This window comes from Gossypium raimondii, chromosome 6 (assembly GCF_025698545.1).
Source record: "Gossypium raimondii isolate GPD5lz chromosome 6, ASM2569854v1, whole genome shotgun sequence".
Lineage (NCBI taxonomy): Eukaryota > Viridiplantae > Streptophyta > Magnoliopsida > Malvales > Malvaceae > Gossypium > Gossypium raimondii.
In genome coordinates, this window is record NC_068570.1 from 41763841 (window position 1) to 41777233 (window position 13393).

Consider the following 13393-nt stretch of genomic DNA (forward strand, 5'->3'; position numbering starts at 1 on the left):
TACTTAATCAATGCATGTTTAATCTTCTAAGGTAGCTGATGGTTAAATTAGTGATGGTATTAGACAATACATTAGCCTTGCATAACTTGCAAGATTATTGTGATTAAATTATTTCAAGGTAGGAATACATTGTTACCTCACTTAATCTTTTATGTGCTTATGAAGATTGATTAATTGTTTGAATTGGCATTGGAAAATGTTCAAGAGATTAGTTAATTTAATAAGTACGTATGAGCAGTAGTTAGCAAATTACCGAGTTGCCGCGAATTTATTCATAAAAACATGAACATGAGTTTAGTAATTCTAAGTTAAGAAATGTAATTAATCTAACACAAATATGTCATCTTGATTAAAATCATCTTTTAAAATCGTGCATTGGAACTTTTTTTATTTTATTTTATTTTACTCGATTAAATTTAGTTTTAATCACTTCCTCAAAATTAAAATATTTTTCTTCACCAAAGTGTTTTTAATTGCATTCATAAATAATTCTTGTCACAGTCCATATGGGTACAATAACTCGACATTTACTTGTCACTTTATTACTTGTTGCGATTGTGTACACTTACACATTTCCATCGTTCCAATATGAGTTGTATGTAATGTATGATTTTGTGTTATAATTTGGTTAACCGCATGTTTGATATGTTATTTCTCTTATTGCTAAATCCATCGTGAAAATTGTGTGTTGAATGCATGTATAGCATGTCAATTTTTTGAAACACTGATTGATATGCACGTAATATGCCATGATTGACATTGAGCGTGTATGCATTTAATTACATACCAAATGTGATATTGATTGTATGAAAGACATGTACTCATGCCTCTGTTATCGTTAAATGAATGGTGAGCAAGGCATACACTCATATTGTTTATTGATATGCATGTAAAGCATGTCATTGTACCGAAACTATTATTGGAAGAATGATGTGTTTACTGATTGTGTGACATATTGCATCTGCATAAGGTAGGTATTTGTGGTTGATGGAGGAGTTCCGTGGAGTACCAACGACATTTAAAGTCCGAAATATATTGTTAGTGCACTGCACTGGAATACCGAGGAGATTGTGCGATTTAATCGCATTACTAATAGCTTGTCTGCAATACTGGTGGCTAGTCGACATTACTGGCAGCTTAATTGCATTTTTACCGGTAGTTTATCTGCATTACTGTTATTGGTGATTTATCCACATCGAGTTTTGGCTTGCAGTATTTGGAGTTCGGTAGACAGGTTCTGGAAACTCGTGGTGTGTAGCAAATGGTTGGGTAGGAACCTTTTGTATTGCATCATGCAACATAACATGCTCATACACTGATTGAATATTGCTATGCAACGGTATGAATTTGTAATGTTGATTGTTATATCCGATATGAATAATTTATATGATGCTCTATAATTTTGACTCACACTAAGATTTTATTTCTTTTTATTTATTATTATTATTATTATTATTATTATTATTATTATTATTATTATCACATACGTTTTATTTTTATTGTTATTATTAGTGATATTGCTGATATTATTTGATGTGTTATTACTATTGTTGTTATTTGTCATTTCATGATATATATTTTTATATGTTTTGGTTTGCGTTTATGATTTATTTTCTACGTGTTTTATTTTTATTATTTGATATGTTTTTATTTGTACTTTTATTTGGGTTCTATTTTAGTTAGATATTAGTTGGTGGGATTATTTTATTTAATTTAAATTTTAGATTATTTTAGGCTCTCTTTAATTTTTTAGGTTAGATTTTAAAATCTTGTTTTAGATTTTTTTAATTAGACATTAGAATTTGTATATTAGAAAATAGGTTAACTTCTAAGATCTTGATTTTAGGTTTTAAGATATTTTTATTTTGATGTCGATATTAGAATTTAGGTTTTTATATTAAGTTTTGTTTTTTTTAGATTATATTTTGATTTTGAAATCTATGAGTTAAATTATAAATTCTCCTTTAGATTTTATATTTTAATATTGAATACGAAATTTTAGATTTTAAGTTTTTATTAGTTTTAAATATTAGATATTTATATTAGATTTAGAATTTTTATTTTATTTTAAATTTTAGGATTTTTATTATTTCAGATATTAAATTAGATCAATAGATTTGATTCAAAGGTTTAACCTTTTAGAACTTTTAGATTAGATTAGATTTTAGATTTTAGATCCTTAGTTTTGACATTAATCTTTAAATTTATTTTTGGATATTATTTAATTTTAAATTCTTAAGTTTTCGAATACATTCTAAATTTTAATATTCCTAATTAGATTTAGATTTATATTAGAGTGTATTTTGATTAGATTTTTAGTTTAAATTTTTACGTTAATTAAATTAGAATATTAAGATTCTACTTTTAATTAAATCGTACAATTTTGCTTAAGATTTTCTAACTTAAGCTTTAGCTTAGATTCTTTAGGTTTTGAAGATTTTTAGATTAAATTTTAATTTTAGATTTTAGATATCGTTGTCATTGGGATATCTATGAAATCAATTTATTTTATTTCATTTCTTTTTGTTTAAATAAGAAATCCTAATCATTGAACTACATAGGATTGTATTCAATCAGACGTTGTAGGGGTATTATAATCTTCTCATTATACTCCTGAATTTAAAATTTGGTGATGAGATCAAATCTTAGATTTTAAAATTTCTCTTAGGACTAGTCTTGAAACCTTAGACGATAAATGACTAACTGATTTAGCTCCAATATGACCATACTAATAGATTTGATTTGTAGGATTATATCTTGTGTCTGGCACCTCACGGACATGGCACTATTTTAGAGATATTAAAGTTTTCGATAATAAAATAAGTAGACGATAATTTCTTTTGCTTTCTCTCCAGATTTTTTTCACTTTATCAATTTCTTTCCATCTTGTTCATTAGTATATGCTTTAGTTGATTCTCTTACTTGAGCTTATAGGGCATTCTTATCCGCAACTCTTAAGTGATTAAAAAGAAAATAATCATTAAAAATATTATAATAAAATATGTGTATCTTTAATAAATAATTTAAAATTATATTTATATTTATATTAAAAATAAAATAAATGAATTTAAATTAAATTTATATTAAATAATAATTGAATAATTATTTTAATTTTATTTATGTAACTAACAATTCAATGACGTAAAAGTAAAAAGTAAATAATTTGAAAGTTAAAAAGTTTTTAATGGCATGTTTGGACATCATTGTTTGAGTTAAAATTTTGGATTTAGAATTTAAATTTTAAATTTTGTTTGGATAATAAATAAAAGGTTAGGGTTTGAATTTGGGTAAATCTAAATCCAATTTTATAAGAGTTAAATTTTGGATTTCAAAATTCATTTTAAATTTGGAATTTTCAAAGCTTAAGATTAATTAAAAGAACATGAGTTAAAAGAACATGAGAACTCTTTTTATTCTCTCTGCTTTCATACTTCCTTCAAAACCTAGACAATAAATAAATAATTTTATTTATATTATATCATCAAAAAAATTCAAGGTTTTTAAAAATTAGACCGGTAGGCAAACCGACCAGACCATCGATTTTTGTTTCAACCGGTTTGACAAATTCAATGGTTCCATTGGATAAATTATTAAAAATAAAAAATTATTTAAAAATAGATAAAATCAGTTCAACCATCAATTCAGTCAATTCGACTAGTTCAACCAGTTCATCAGTCAACTAATCTGATCTCTTATTCCGAACTAGTACTCGGACCGAATCACAATCCAAATTGTCTAACTGGCCGTTCCAATCCGATTTTCAAAACAGTGACAAAGTTTCATGCATTTAATACATTGTAAATATTCAAAAAAAAATGTATTTATACCATAATTTCCACAATTTTTTAATTTATAAACTCTTGACTTTTAATTTATAATTTCCATAATTAGGCCACCAGTTTAATGGTCCAACTGGTTTGATCAATCTGATCGGTTCGACTAATCCATCTGGTTCTATTAAATAAATCATTAAAAATTCATAAAAAAATTGGTTCAACTACCCAATAAATCAGTCCATATTAATTCTCGAGTCAACCGGTTTAATGCATTTTTCCAAATCAGTACCTTGACCAATTCCCAAACTAATTCAAACAACAAGGTTCAAAATCCTCATAAATAATTAAACTTTTAAAAATTATTTTTTAAACTTAGAATTAGTTGAAATCTAAATCTAAATTTGAATTAATTTAAAATCTTAAACTTTAAATATTTTAAATATTTTGCTATCTATGGTATTATATCTCACTAATTAAATTAAATCCATCTTAATTAGTAGATTAATTCTCATTATTTTCAAAATCATGAGGCTAAATTTATAAAGCAAATAAAACCTTCAAGTACAGTCAATGCATACATGTATCATTGGTCCTGGATCTCTAATGAACATCTAAATGAGACCCTTGATTGACTGTTCATGTTAGGGGGGTTATTCAATCTGAAAGAGGAGAGGATATGAGGGGTGGAAGGGAACAGGAGCCATTGATCAAAGCCAAGGCTATATGGCGATAGGCTGCTTCAGTTAGATGAATTCCATCCCAATTTGAATAAACGGAAGGATCTTTACATGCTTCAGATCCAGGATGACCACACCTTGCTGAGATATTGAAATTATATGGCCCACCCCCTCCACAGCATGCTTTTAGAGTCCCACCATAAAACCCTGTTCTTTTTTCAATATATATACTCATGTCACATCACTAAATTCAACATTAAGTTAATAGGGTCTATTTCGTACCTAATCCAGGCTGCAACTAAGTTAAATCAAGTTTAAATATTGAAATTCATGGGAATTAGAAGGAACTAACCGTGATGTAGTGGGGCATGAACGTAACGCATGGCGGCACCGTAGTAATCAGCGTAAAAAATCCTGGCATGGGGATACTTTTGTCTCAAGGTATCCAGGGCTTGTTTAAGCTGATTATTATGATACTTCGCGAAACCATTAAATGCCTTCAAGCAACCATGACGGTCATAATCTTCCTTTTTAGGGCTTTCAAACAATGTCAAGTAAACAGCTGAGCAACCGATAGGAAAATTCCCTGGAACCATCAACTCCACTGCGCCTTCCTCTATCAATGCCTACCAAAATATCCACACATAATTATTAACATAATTTGCAAATGGTTTGGCTTAAGCATAAGGCTTGATGGGAAGCAAATTGTGTTAGCTTTGTAATACTTTTGTGCTTAAACTCTAACTTACACTGGTTGCATTAGCAATTGCTCCAACAACTGAAGGGACCATGGATTGAAGCTGTTTAATGCTTCCACCAAGAAAAAAGGCGTAATTATAATCATTTCCACCGATCTCTCCCACCAGAAAAAGTGATTTCTTAAAGAAATCATCACAAGCTACGACAGAAAACAGTACTATGTTATTCCGAGATGGGTCAGTGGAAGGACTGAAAGAAATGGAGATAATTTAACTCACATTCGTTATCGGAGCAAAGGTCGGACTTGAGCTTCCTGAACCAACCAAGCTGAACATTCAAAGAATTATTAGTCCACAAAATCGATCCCATGTTTCGTTGGAAGAAAAACTCAGCATCAAGTGCAGTAGCTCCGGAGAATGCGAAGTTGACTCCATGTTGAGAACTCTGGCCTTGTTTTACTGCTAGGTAAGGTTGCAAATAAGGCAAACTGAATGCCTCAGCTGGTTTGTAACAAATAAGACACACATATAGTTAGGAAAACGAAATCTGGGTTTTCAAGTTTGTTTCTGTAAGAGAAAGAGCATTTACCAATGAAGTCGATAATAAGACGTCCGTCAGAGCACCGCCCCGTTGCGTGTTGAAAGAAGGTTTCACCGTAAGGTAGCTGCCCGATGACTGGAAATACAAGGGCACCGGAGAGAAGTAAATTGCCAGTGTCGCTTAGGGAGTCACCGAAGTTGAAAATTGACTCATATTTTTTGGGGGTCGATAAAGCTAAGTCGACGGTTTGGAATAAGATTACGAGGATAAAAAATTTGTTCTTCATGGCAAAACAGTAGACAAAGAAAAGTGCCGACTACAGAATGTGAACTTTGATCATGTATCGTAATAGTAATGTAAGAAAGCAATTAGCCAATAATATTTGTACTGTATTTATATATTTTTATCTCAGCACTATGTTTAACTTATCTAAATTCAACAAAAAAAATTTTATCTACTGTAGTTTGTCGGTTACCTTATCCTTTAATTTTAGAAGACACTCGCTACCGAAAAATTAATTCCTATTGATGGTGGAGGGCCTGATTACCACAAAAAAACATATTTTTATTGTATTTTTTATTTTATCTCATAATTATTTGTAAGTAAAATTGTAAAACTCTGTGGAAATTAAGGTATCTCATTAACTCCGTAAAAAAATTAAAAATAATATTTACAAATCACCTATCAAACCAATCAAATTCTAACCTTATTATTTACCGGAATATTAATGAATATTAACAACATTTATAAATATATATAATATATATGTTTTAATAACAATAGTATGTTTTAATTTAAAGCATATTTGTTTATATTTAACATTGTTTATGTGTATTAGATTGAGTATTAGTTTAATTGACATTGACATTGACATTGACATTAACATTATTATCAATATAAAATAATATTAATTTTAATGTACTGAAACCTGCTATTCTTTTATTTAAGAGTAGAGAAAAATATTAAATAAAAAAATAAATATAATAACAATATATAATGAAATTAATGTAAAAAAAATATTATCTACGTGTAACCATGAATCCATGGTGTTTCACTTTTTGGCAGTTGAGCCATTAAAGAAGTTTGGTGAGAATTCAAATTTAACTCGAGAATCTACTGAACATCGTTGCGCATAGAAAGGAAATGAATTGGGCACCGCAAAATGTGTTAGTGGTTCTTTTAAAATCAGACATTTATTACTTGGTACGAAGCAAGCTCAGCAGCTTTCTTATTTCTTAAATTCATGTCGTGACAGGCTTTGTTGGCGATTGATTAAATTAATTAGCCATCTAGACTTAGCAGCTTTTATAAATGAGTAATACTATATTATTAGTCATTAAATTATGGATAAATTTTTATTTTGGTCATTTAATTAAAAAATTTATAATTTGATAACTAAACTATTAAAAAGTTTTTATTTAAATCACTGGACTTTTAAAATCAATGTTATATGACTTTCTATGTTCGCATTGTTTACATTAATTGAAAACTCTCTTTTCCCTTCTCTTCTACTATTCAGTTGTTTTTCCATTAAACAACTTTGGACGTTATGAATTTACGAACTAAAATTCAAACATGTTTTTTCTCTGATCTCTGACATTGACCGTTAGATCAACTTGAATTTAAGGTCTGTTCTTTTACTCGTCGATAAATATTGACACATTGTACCAATCGTTGAATTGTCGATTGGTGGTCATTGGCAGAACTTTTAAAAAAAAACTTAACAAACCTAGTGACTTAAATAAAAACTTTTGAATACTTTAGTATCTTAAATGAAAACTTTCAAATAATTCAATGATCAAATTGTATCTCTTTTTTTTTTAAATTTAAGTGACCTAAATAAAGAACTTACGCATAGTTTAATGACTAATGTCTAATGGTGTAGTTTACCCTTTATAAATTAATGATATCCCTTATTTGTGTATTTACAACAAGTTTGGCATTGAATTTTCAAGTGTATACACATCGGGTATTTAGATTTTTATCCTTAATATAAAAGAGTTTGAATAACTTATATAAAATTTTGGATTACTTTTTATATAATTTTGAGCTGAAACTTTGTTTGGCCCATCCTATATATGTTTAAATATTTGTAAAATTTTAAGCCTGCCATTTTAAGACTATTTTAGACTTTTTTTTATTCAAATTTGAAAATTGGTTTAAGCTTAGCCCATTCTTTTAAAAGATTTTCAATTAGGGTTCAAAACCCTAGCTTACATCAGCTTCCAGCATGAATGTGTACAGAAAAAGAAGTGAATTTCAACAAATAGGATTTCGATAGTAACAACTTCAAAACTAACAAAGACAAAGAAAACATATCAAATAGTAAGGTTAAAAATAAGAAACTGTTATGGAAAAAGAAAAGAACAGGAAAAGCATCGAAGAAAGAGGAAGAAGAAGAGAGAATTTAAGAGAGAAAGAGAAAGATAAAAGGAGTTCAAAACTGTTGCATAATTTCTATAACTACCTTCCCTACCCATGACTGGTGTTAAAAGGGAAGGGTAACGACTCGTGTAACAACCTGGCAATTGTTAACTAACTGTTGCTTCAATACACACTATTTAATTAAACAGCCTTAAGCCAAAACGACTTGTTTTAGATGCTACTCTGACCCTAGCCACGACACACCTTTTCATTAATTTTTTCTACAATAAAATGTTGCATTTTTCCAATTACACTTAAACAAACATAATAGAACAATAACAGAATTTTAAACTATTTGATTGTTGCTGCTACCTTCCATAACAATTAGTCCCCCCTCGAACTTAATCCTTGTCCCCAAAGATCAAATGTTGGATATCTTTATTGAAGGGTTTGCAAGTTCTCCTATGTGGAGTCTTCAAGGAATTTGTCGGCCCACTCCACTAGCACCTCTTTGGGTAGCAGGATTTCCCTTTCTCACCATATGCCTTTTAATAACTCAAATTGGCACCTTGAGAAGAGCCCTATTTGTCCCTACCAGTGGCAACTCAGAGCTACAGGGACCCTTGCTAATGTTCTTCTTAAGTTGGGACACGTGAAATGTGGAATGAATTCAAGATCCTTCTAGTAATGACAGTCTGTAAGCCACCTTTCCTACATTGGCTTCCACAAGGTACGGTCCAAAGTACTTGGGAGACAGTTTCTGGTTCATAATCCTTCTCATGGAATGTTATTTGTAAGGCTAGATCCTCAAATACACCATATATCCCACTTAAAACTTTCTATTGGATCTTATCCTATCAGCCATTTGTTTCATTTGATCCTAAGTTGTTTTCAAAAGGAACTTGAGAAGTTGTCTAGCTATCTCTTGGTGTTGAAGGTTGTGGTCCACTGTAGCTACAAGAGAAGAACCAACTAAATATGGTAAATGGAGAGGAGGTTCTTTTCCATAAAGGGCTTCATAATGTGTACATTTGATAGCTGAATGGTAAATGGTACTATACCACCATTCTGCAAAGAGTAACCACAAAAATTAGTCACTTGGTTTCTCACCTGACATGCACCTAAGGTACCCCCTCCAAGCATCGATTCAAGACTTCTATTTGACCATCTGTTTCAAGATGGTATGCAGTGGATAAATGAAATCGAGTACCAAGCTTCCTAAACAACTTCCTCCAAAAGTTGTTGATGAAAACCTTGTCCTTGTCAAACAAGTTGACTCAAGAGTTCTGATCTATCATAATTTGATATGTCAAATTAGGCTCTCTAATACACTTGAGGAGCTTATTCTCAAGCAACTCAAGTTTCTTTTATATGTTTTTTCGATTTTTATGTGGCAGTTTGCCCAGCAAAGATTATGGGTGTGTTTAGTATTTGCTTCTAAGAAGCACTTTTAGGACAAAAAGCACTTTTGGGACAAAAGCACTCTTAAACAAGCTACTTCTTGAGAGAAAAAGTGCTTCTCCCAAGACAAAAAAATTGGCCCAAAAGCACTTATTTTAGAAGCTAAAAATTTTAGCTTCTCCATAAAAGTGTTTTTTTCCCAAAAACACTTTTGAGAAGCATTGCTAAACTAAGCCTATATCGAGTCACTGTTTGACATTCATGTCGTTTATGCTAAGGGTAGAAAATAAGTAAGTTAGTGAACTATTCGTCCTGATTGATGGCATATTCTGTGGGATTCGCCATCTGGCAAACTCCAAGTTTTGGTGAACTCTAGGATTGAGAGACTCTTCTGTTAAGTTATCCGCCAATCCTAGATGTTTTGGGCGAACTTTATTCGTTTCTGTGTTTAACATAAATATGATGGTTTAGTAAGTTATGTTGGGGTTTAGTTGAGAACTAATTAAAATTGAACTAGGATACTGTAGATGGTTAGACTTTAAAATTATTAAGTAAGTTTATTCACGGGAATCAAGGGTAATAGTGGGATTTTTCTGATCCTTCCACTACACCTTGTCTCCGTTGCATAGGTATATATGGATATCGTTTGCCAACATGTGTTACATATACATCTTCTTTCCTGAATTATCGTATAAGTTTTTGAAAGACCTTCAGGTAGAAGGCTTCAAATGAAGAAGGTTCTCAGTGATTAATTAACACCAATGTTAGTAGCAACTTACTGGTAATTTTTGGTAAACCCTTAGGTTATTGTCGAAGGAATTTACGTGTTTACAGTAATGCATGCATAGATTTTAAAACTATTCATGAGGAATGAAACTTCTTGATTTTGGGTTAAAAGTTACCGATTTATGCATGCATGTTAAATTTCAATAGTTTAATGATTTAATAGATATCCTTGTCTTTCTTTTAGCTCAATAAGTTAATGAAGGTCCAAGCAATAAAGGCAAAGGACTTGCGAAGTAGATTACAGTACTAGATTTTTTGGTGATTTCCTTTTTACTTTTATGTGTTATAAATCCTCTTGCCATCTAAATTGTGAAAGGTAAGTGTTTCCTTCCAATAACGTCATATTTGGTGTCTGGTTTTGTTGTGTTAAACCAACATTATTAGCGTGAGTATGGTTAGTTAATGTTTTGATGTAAAATACCCTTCTTACTGCACGACCCTAATACCATCTATATATGAAATGTCATATGTGATGAATGAAAGGGGATATGTTTGTGATGCCTCCGACAGGGAAGCTATATTTCAAATCGGATTAACAGATCACAAGAAAACATGTTCAACTAAACAGAAATGATATGAGAAGTTAAGGGGATATATGCATATGAATACGTCTGATTGGAATGATTTTGATTCTAAATTTTGGGTACGAGGCTGGGAAAAAGATGGGTTGTGTGTAAGTTGTGCTTATTATATGAGTTATGATTAAGATGGCTCATAGTAACCACCTATAATTGCCCAAAATAGGGCCTAGTCGGAACAGTGGTTTCGACACCACAAACCCGAAGTAGAAATATTTATTTTATGATTGTTTTAGAGTCTATGATATGTTTGGGTGATGGTGTGCAAATTTTTTTAAGTAATTTTTATCGATAAAGTGCCCAATTTTATTATTGGGATTAAATTGTATTAATTGCAAAATAGGAGTTCTAGAACATAGGTACTTGTTTTAAATAGGGGCTTAAATTAGAGGTCTTTAAATGGTAAATAGACCATTATATTTTGTTATGGACAAAACTAGTCATGGAAGGGTAAAAATTGAAGGTTTAATAAAAAGGGCATTTTTGTCATTTGGGTGTTTTAAGGCATAAAGGACAAAATTGAAACCCAAAAATTTGCTCATTCTCTTCTCCATGCTGCCGAAATTTTTAAAAAGCCATGGCTAGGGTTTCAAGCTTTTTCAAGGTTCAATTGTAAGTGCATTTGAGCCCTGTTTTTAATGTTCTTCGTATTTTTAAGATCCTAGAAGCTTAACCTTTCTATTTTTACCATTTATTTGCATGAAAAATGATGTTTAAAAATTGACCTATGCTAGACATTTGTGCATTTTGATTTTTGATAGTAGAATAAGGGTGCACGAGGTTAGGAGAACGATTTTTGCTAAGTGATTTTCGTTGAAAATGATTAAAACAAATTAATTAATAAAAGTTGTAAATGCTCCTAAAAGTGTGAAATAATAAGAATTTGAGGTTGCTTTAGAAGAGAAAAAGGTTCGGCTGACCTTGAATGTTATGGAAGTTGAATAAAAATATATTACGGGCCTAGGGGCAAAATTGTAATTATGAGAAAGTTTAGGGGAAAAATTGCAAATTTTTTGTAGTATGATTTCTATATTAAAATGAGTAATGTGAGTGATAATTAAATGAAATGTGACATTTTAGATCAAAGAAATCGAGATTTGGATCAAGTACGGGGAAATGTCAATTAAAATAATCGATTCGCGTTGAGGTAAATTCATATGGTTAGTCTATAGTGATCGATTATTAAATTTTAATTGAGATGATGTATTATTTTATATATATATTTGTTATCTAATCATGACTTTATGCAAGTACGAGATTAGATTGAAGGATCAATAGTGAGAAATGCAGGGTCAAGTACATTCGTACTACAACTCGTGATGAATTGACGGAAAAGACCATGGTTGGACCATGGCAGTGAGTGTGCCAGTGTAAGACCATGTCTGGGACATGGCATCGGCACAGATCGAGGAGTGCTAGTGTAAGACCATGTCTGGGACATGGCATCAACACGGACAGAGGAGAGTCAGTGTAAGACCATGTTTGGGACATGACATCGGCTCGAGATGAGTGCCAGTGTAAGACCATGTCTGGGACATGGCATCGGCACAGATCGAGTAGTGCTAGTGTAAGACCATGTCTGGGACATGGCATCGGCACGGACAGAGGAGAGTTAGTGTAAGATCACGTTTGGGACATGGCAAAGGCACCGATATGCGATCCCATGTAAGACCATATCTAGGATATGGCATTGGCGTCCTACCAGATGTACGAGATATCTCGAACATCCCTAATATTACAAGTAGTTTAACGGAAAATTCAAGGAGTATGCTCAAGATAAGTAAGAGTAGGATATATGAGTATTATGACTATGGCACAGGTATGTATATGAGACTTATAAATAATGTGCTCAGATTATGATGCATTATTGATAAGGATGCAAACGAGTAAGATGTGTCTATGATCACTTGATTGTTATGTGCCAAGATATAATATGCTTTGGTGTAAGTGTGTATAAATGAAAGTGAACACAAAGAATTAATGAATGAGTGAAATTGACATTAAAACAGTTGTGGGCAGCAACATTAGTATAACTTTGAAAAATCACCAAAAATGGTGGAAATTGAATGAAAGGCTGGGTGAAATATGAAATTAAAGCTTAATGAGTCTATTTTTCCCATAAAAGAAACAGATTAAGCAAAAGAAGTGTGAATTATGAGATATTTGAATTTTAGTGAGACAGGGTCAGAATGAGTTTTAGAATCCCCTGTTCCAACTTTGAAAAATTATTAAAACTTGTACAAAAATAATTATGGAGTATAATTAATATGCTTGAAATCCTTAATAAGTCTATTTTCAAGTGAAATAAACAAGAGCATCATATGAATTTTGTATGTGGAGAAAATTAATTTGTAGTGAAGAAGTGTCAGAACTATTGGACAGCAAAATAGGGGTAAATTTATTGAATAAACTATATTAATTGGCTGGACCAAAAATTCTGAAATTTCTATGGTAAAAAATTATGTCAGTCTAGTTTCAGGAAAAATTAATGGTTCTTCATTCGGAGCTTTGTAGCTCAAGAAATAAATAATTTAGTGACAGTGACTCAAGTAGACAGATTAATGTGAACATT

At 31.1% G+C, this 13393-nt stretch overlaps 1 protein-coding gene across 2 annotated transcripts; it reads right to left on the minus strand.

The window, feature by feature from the left end:
- Window positions 1-4265: 4265 nt before the first annotated feature.
- LOC105774204 (GDSL esterase/lipase At5g45910) lies at window positions 4266-6067 on the minus strand. Of its 2 annotated transcripts, none has more exons than XM_012596603.2 (5): window positions 5741-6066; window positions 5431-5652; window positions 5203-5351; window positions 4806-5079; window positions 4266-4660 (listed from the first exon to the last, which is right to left on the minus strand). In XM_012596603.2, the coding sequence occupies exons 1-5, from the start codon at window positions 5976-5978 to the stop codon at window positions 4431-4433; spliced, it is 1113 nt and encodes a 370-aa protein (XP_012452057.1). In that variant the 5' UTR covers window positions 5979-6066; the 3' UTR covers window positions 4266-4430. The 2 variants fall into 2 exon arrangements, with proteins under 2 accessions (XP_012452057.1, XP_052488104.1); XM_052632144.1 differs by having other exon boundaries at window positions 4489-4665; window positions 5741-6067.
- Between the last annotated feature and the right edge of the window lie 7326 nt (window positions 6068-13393).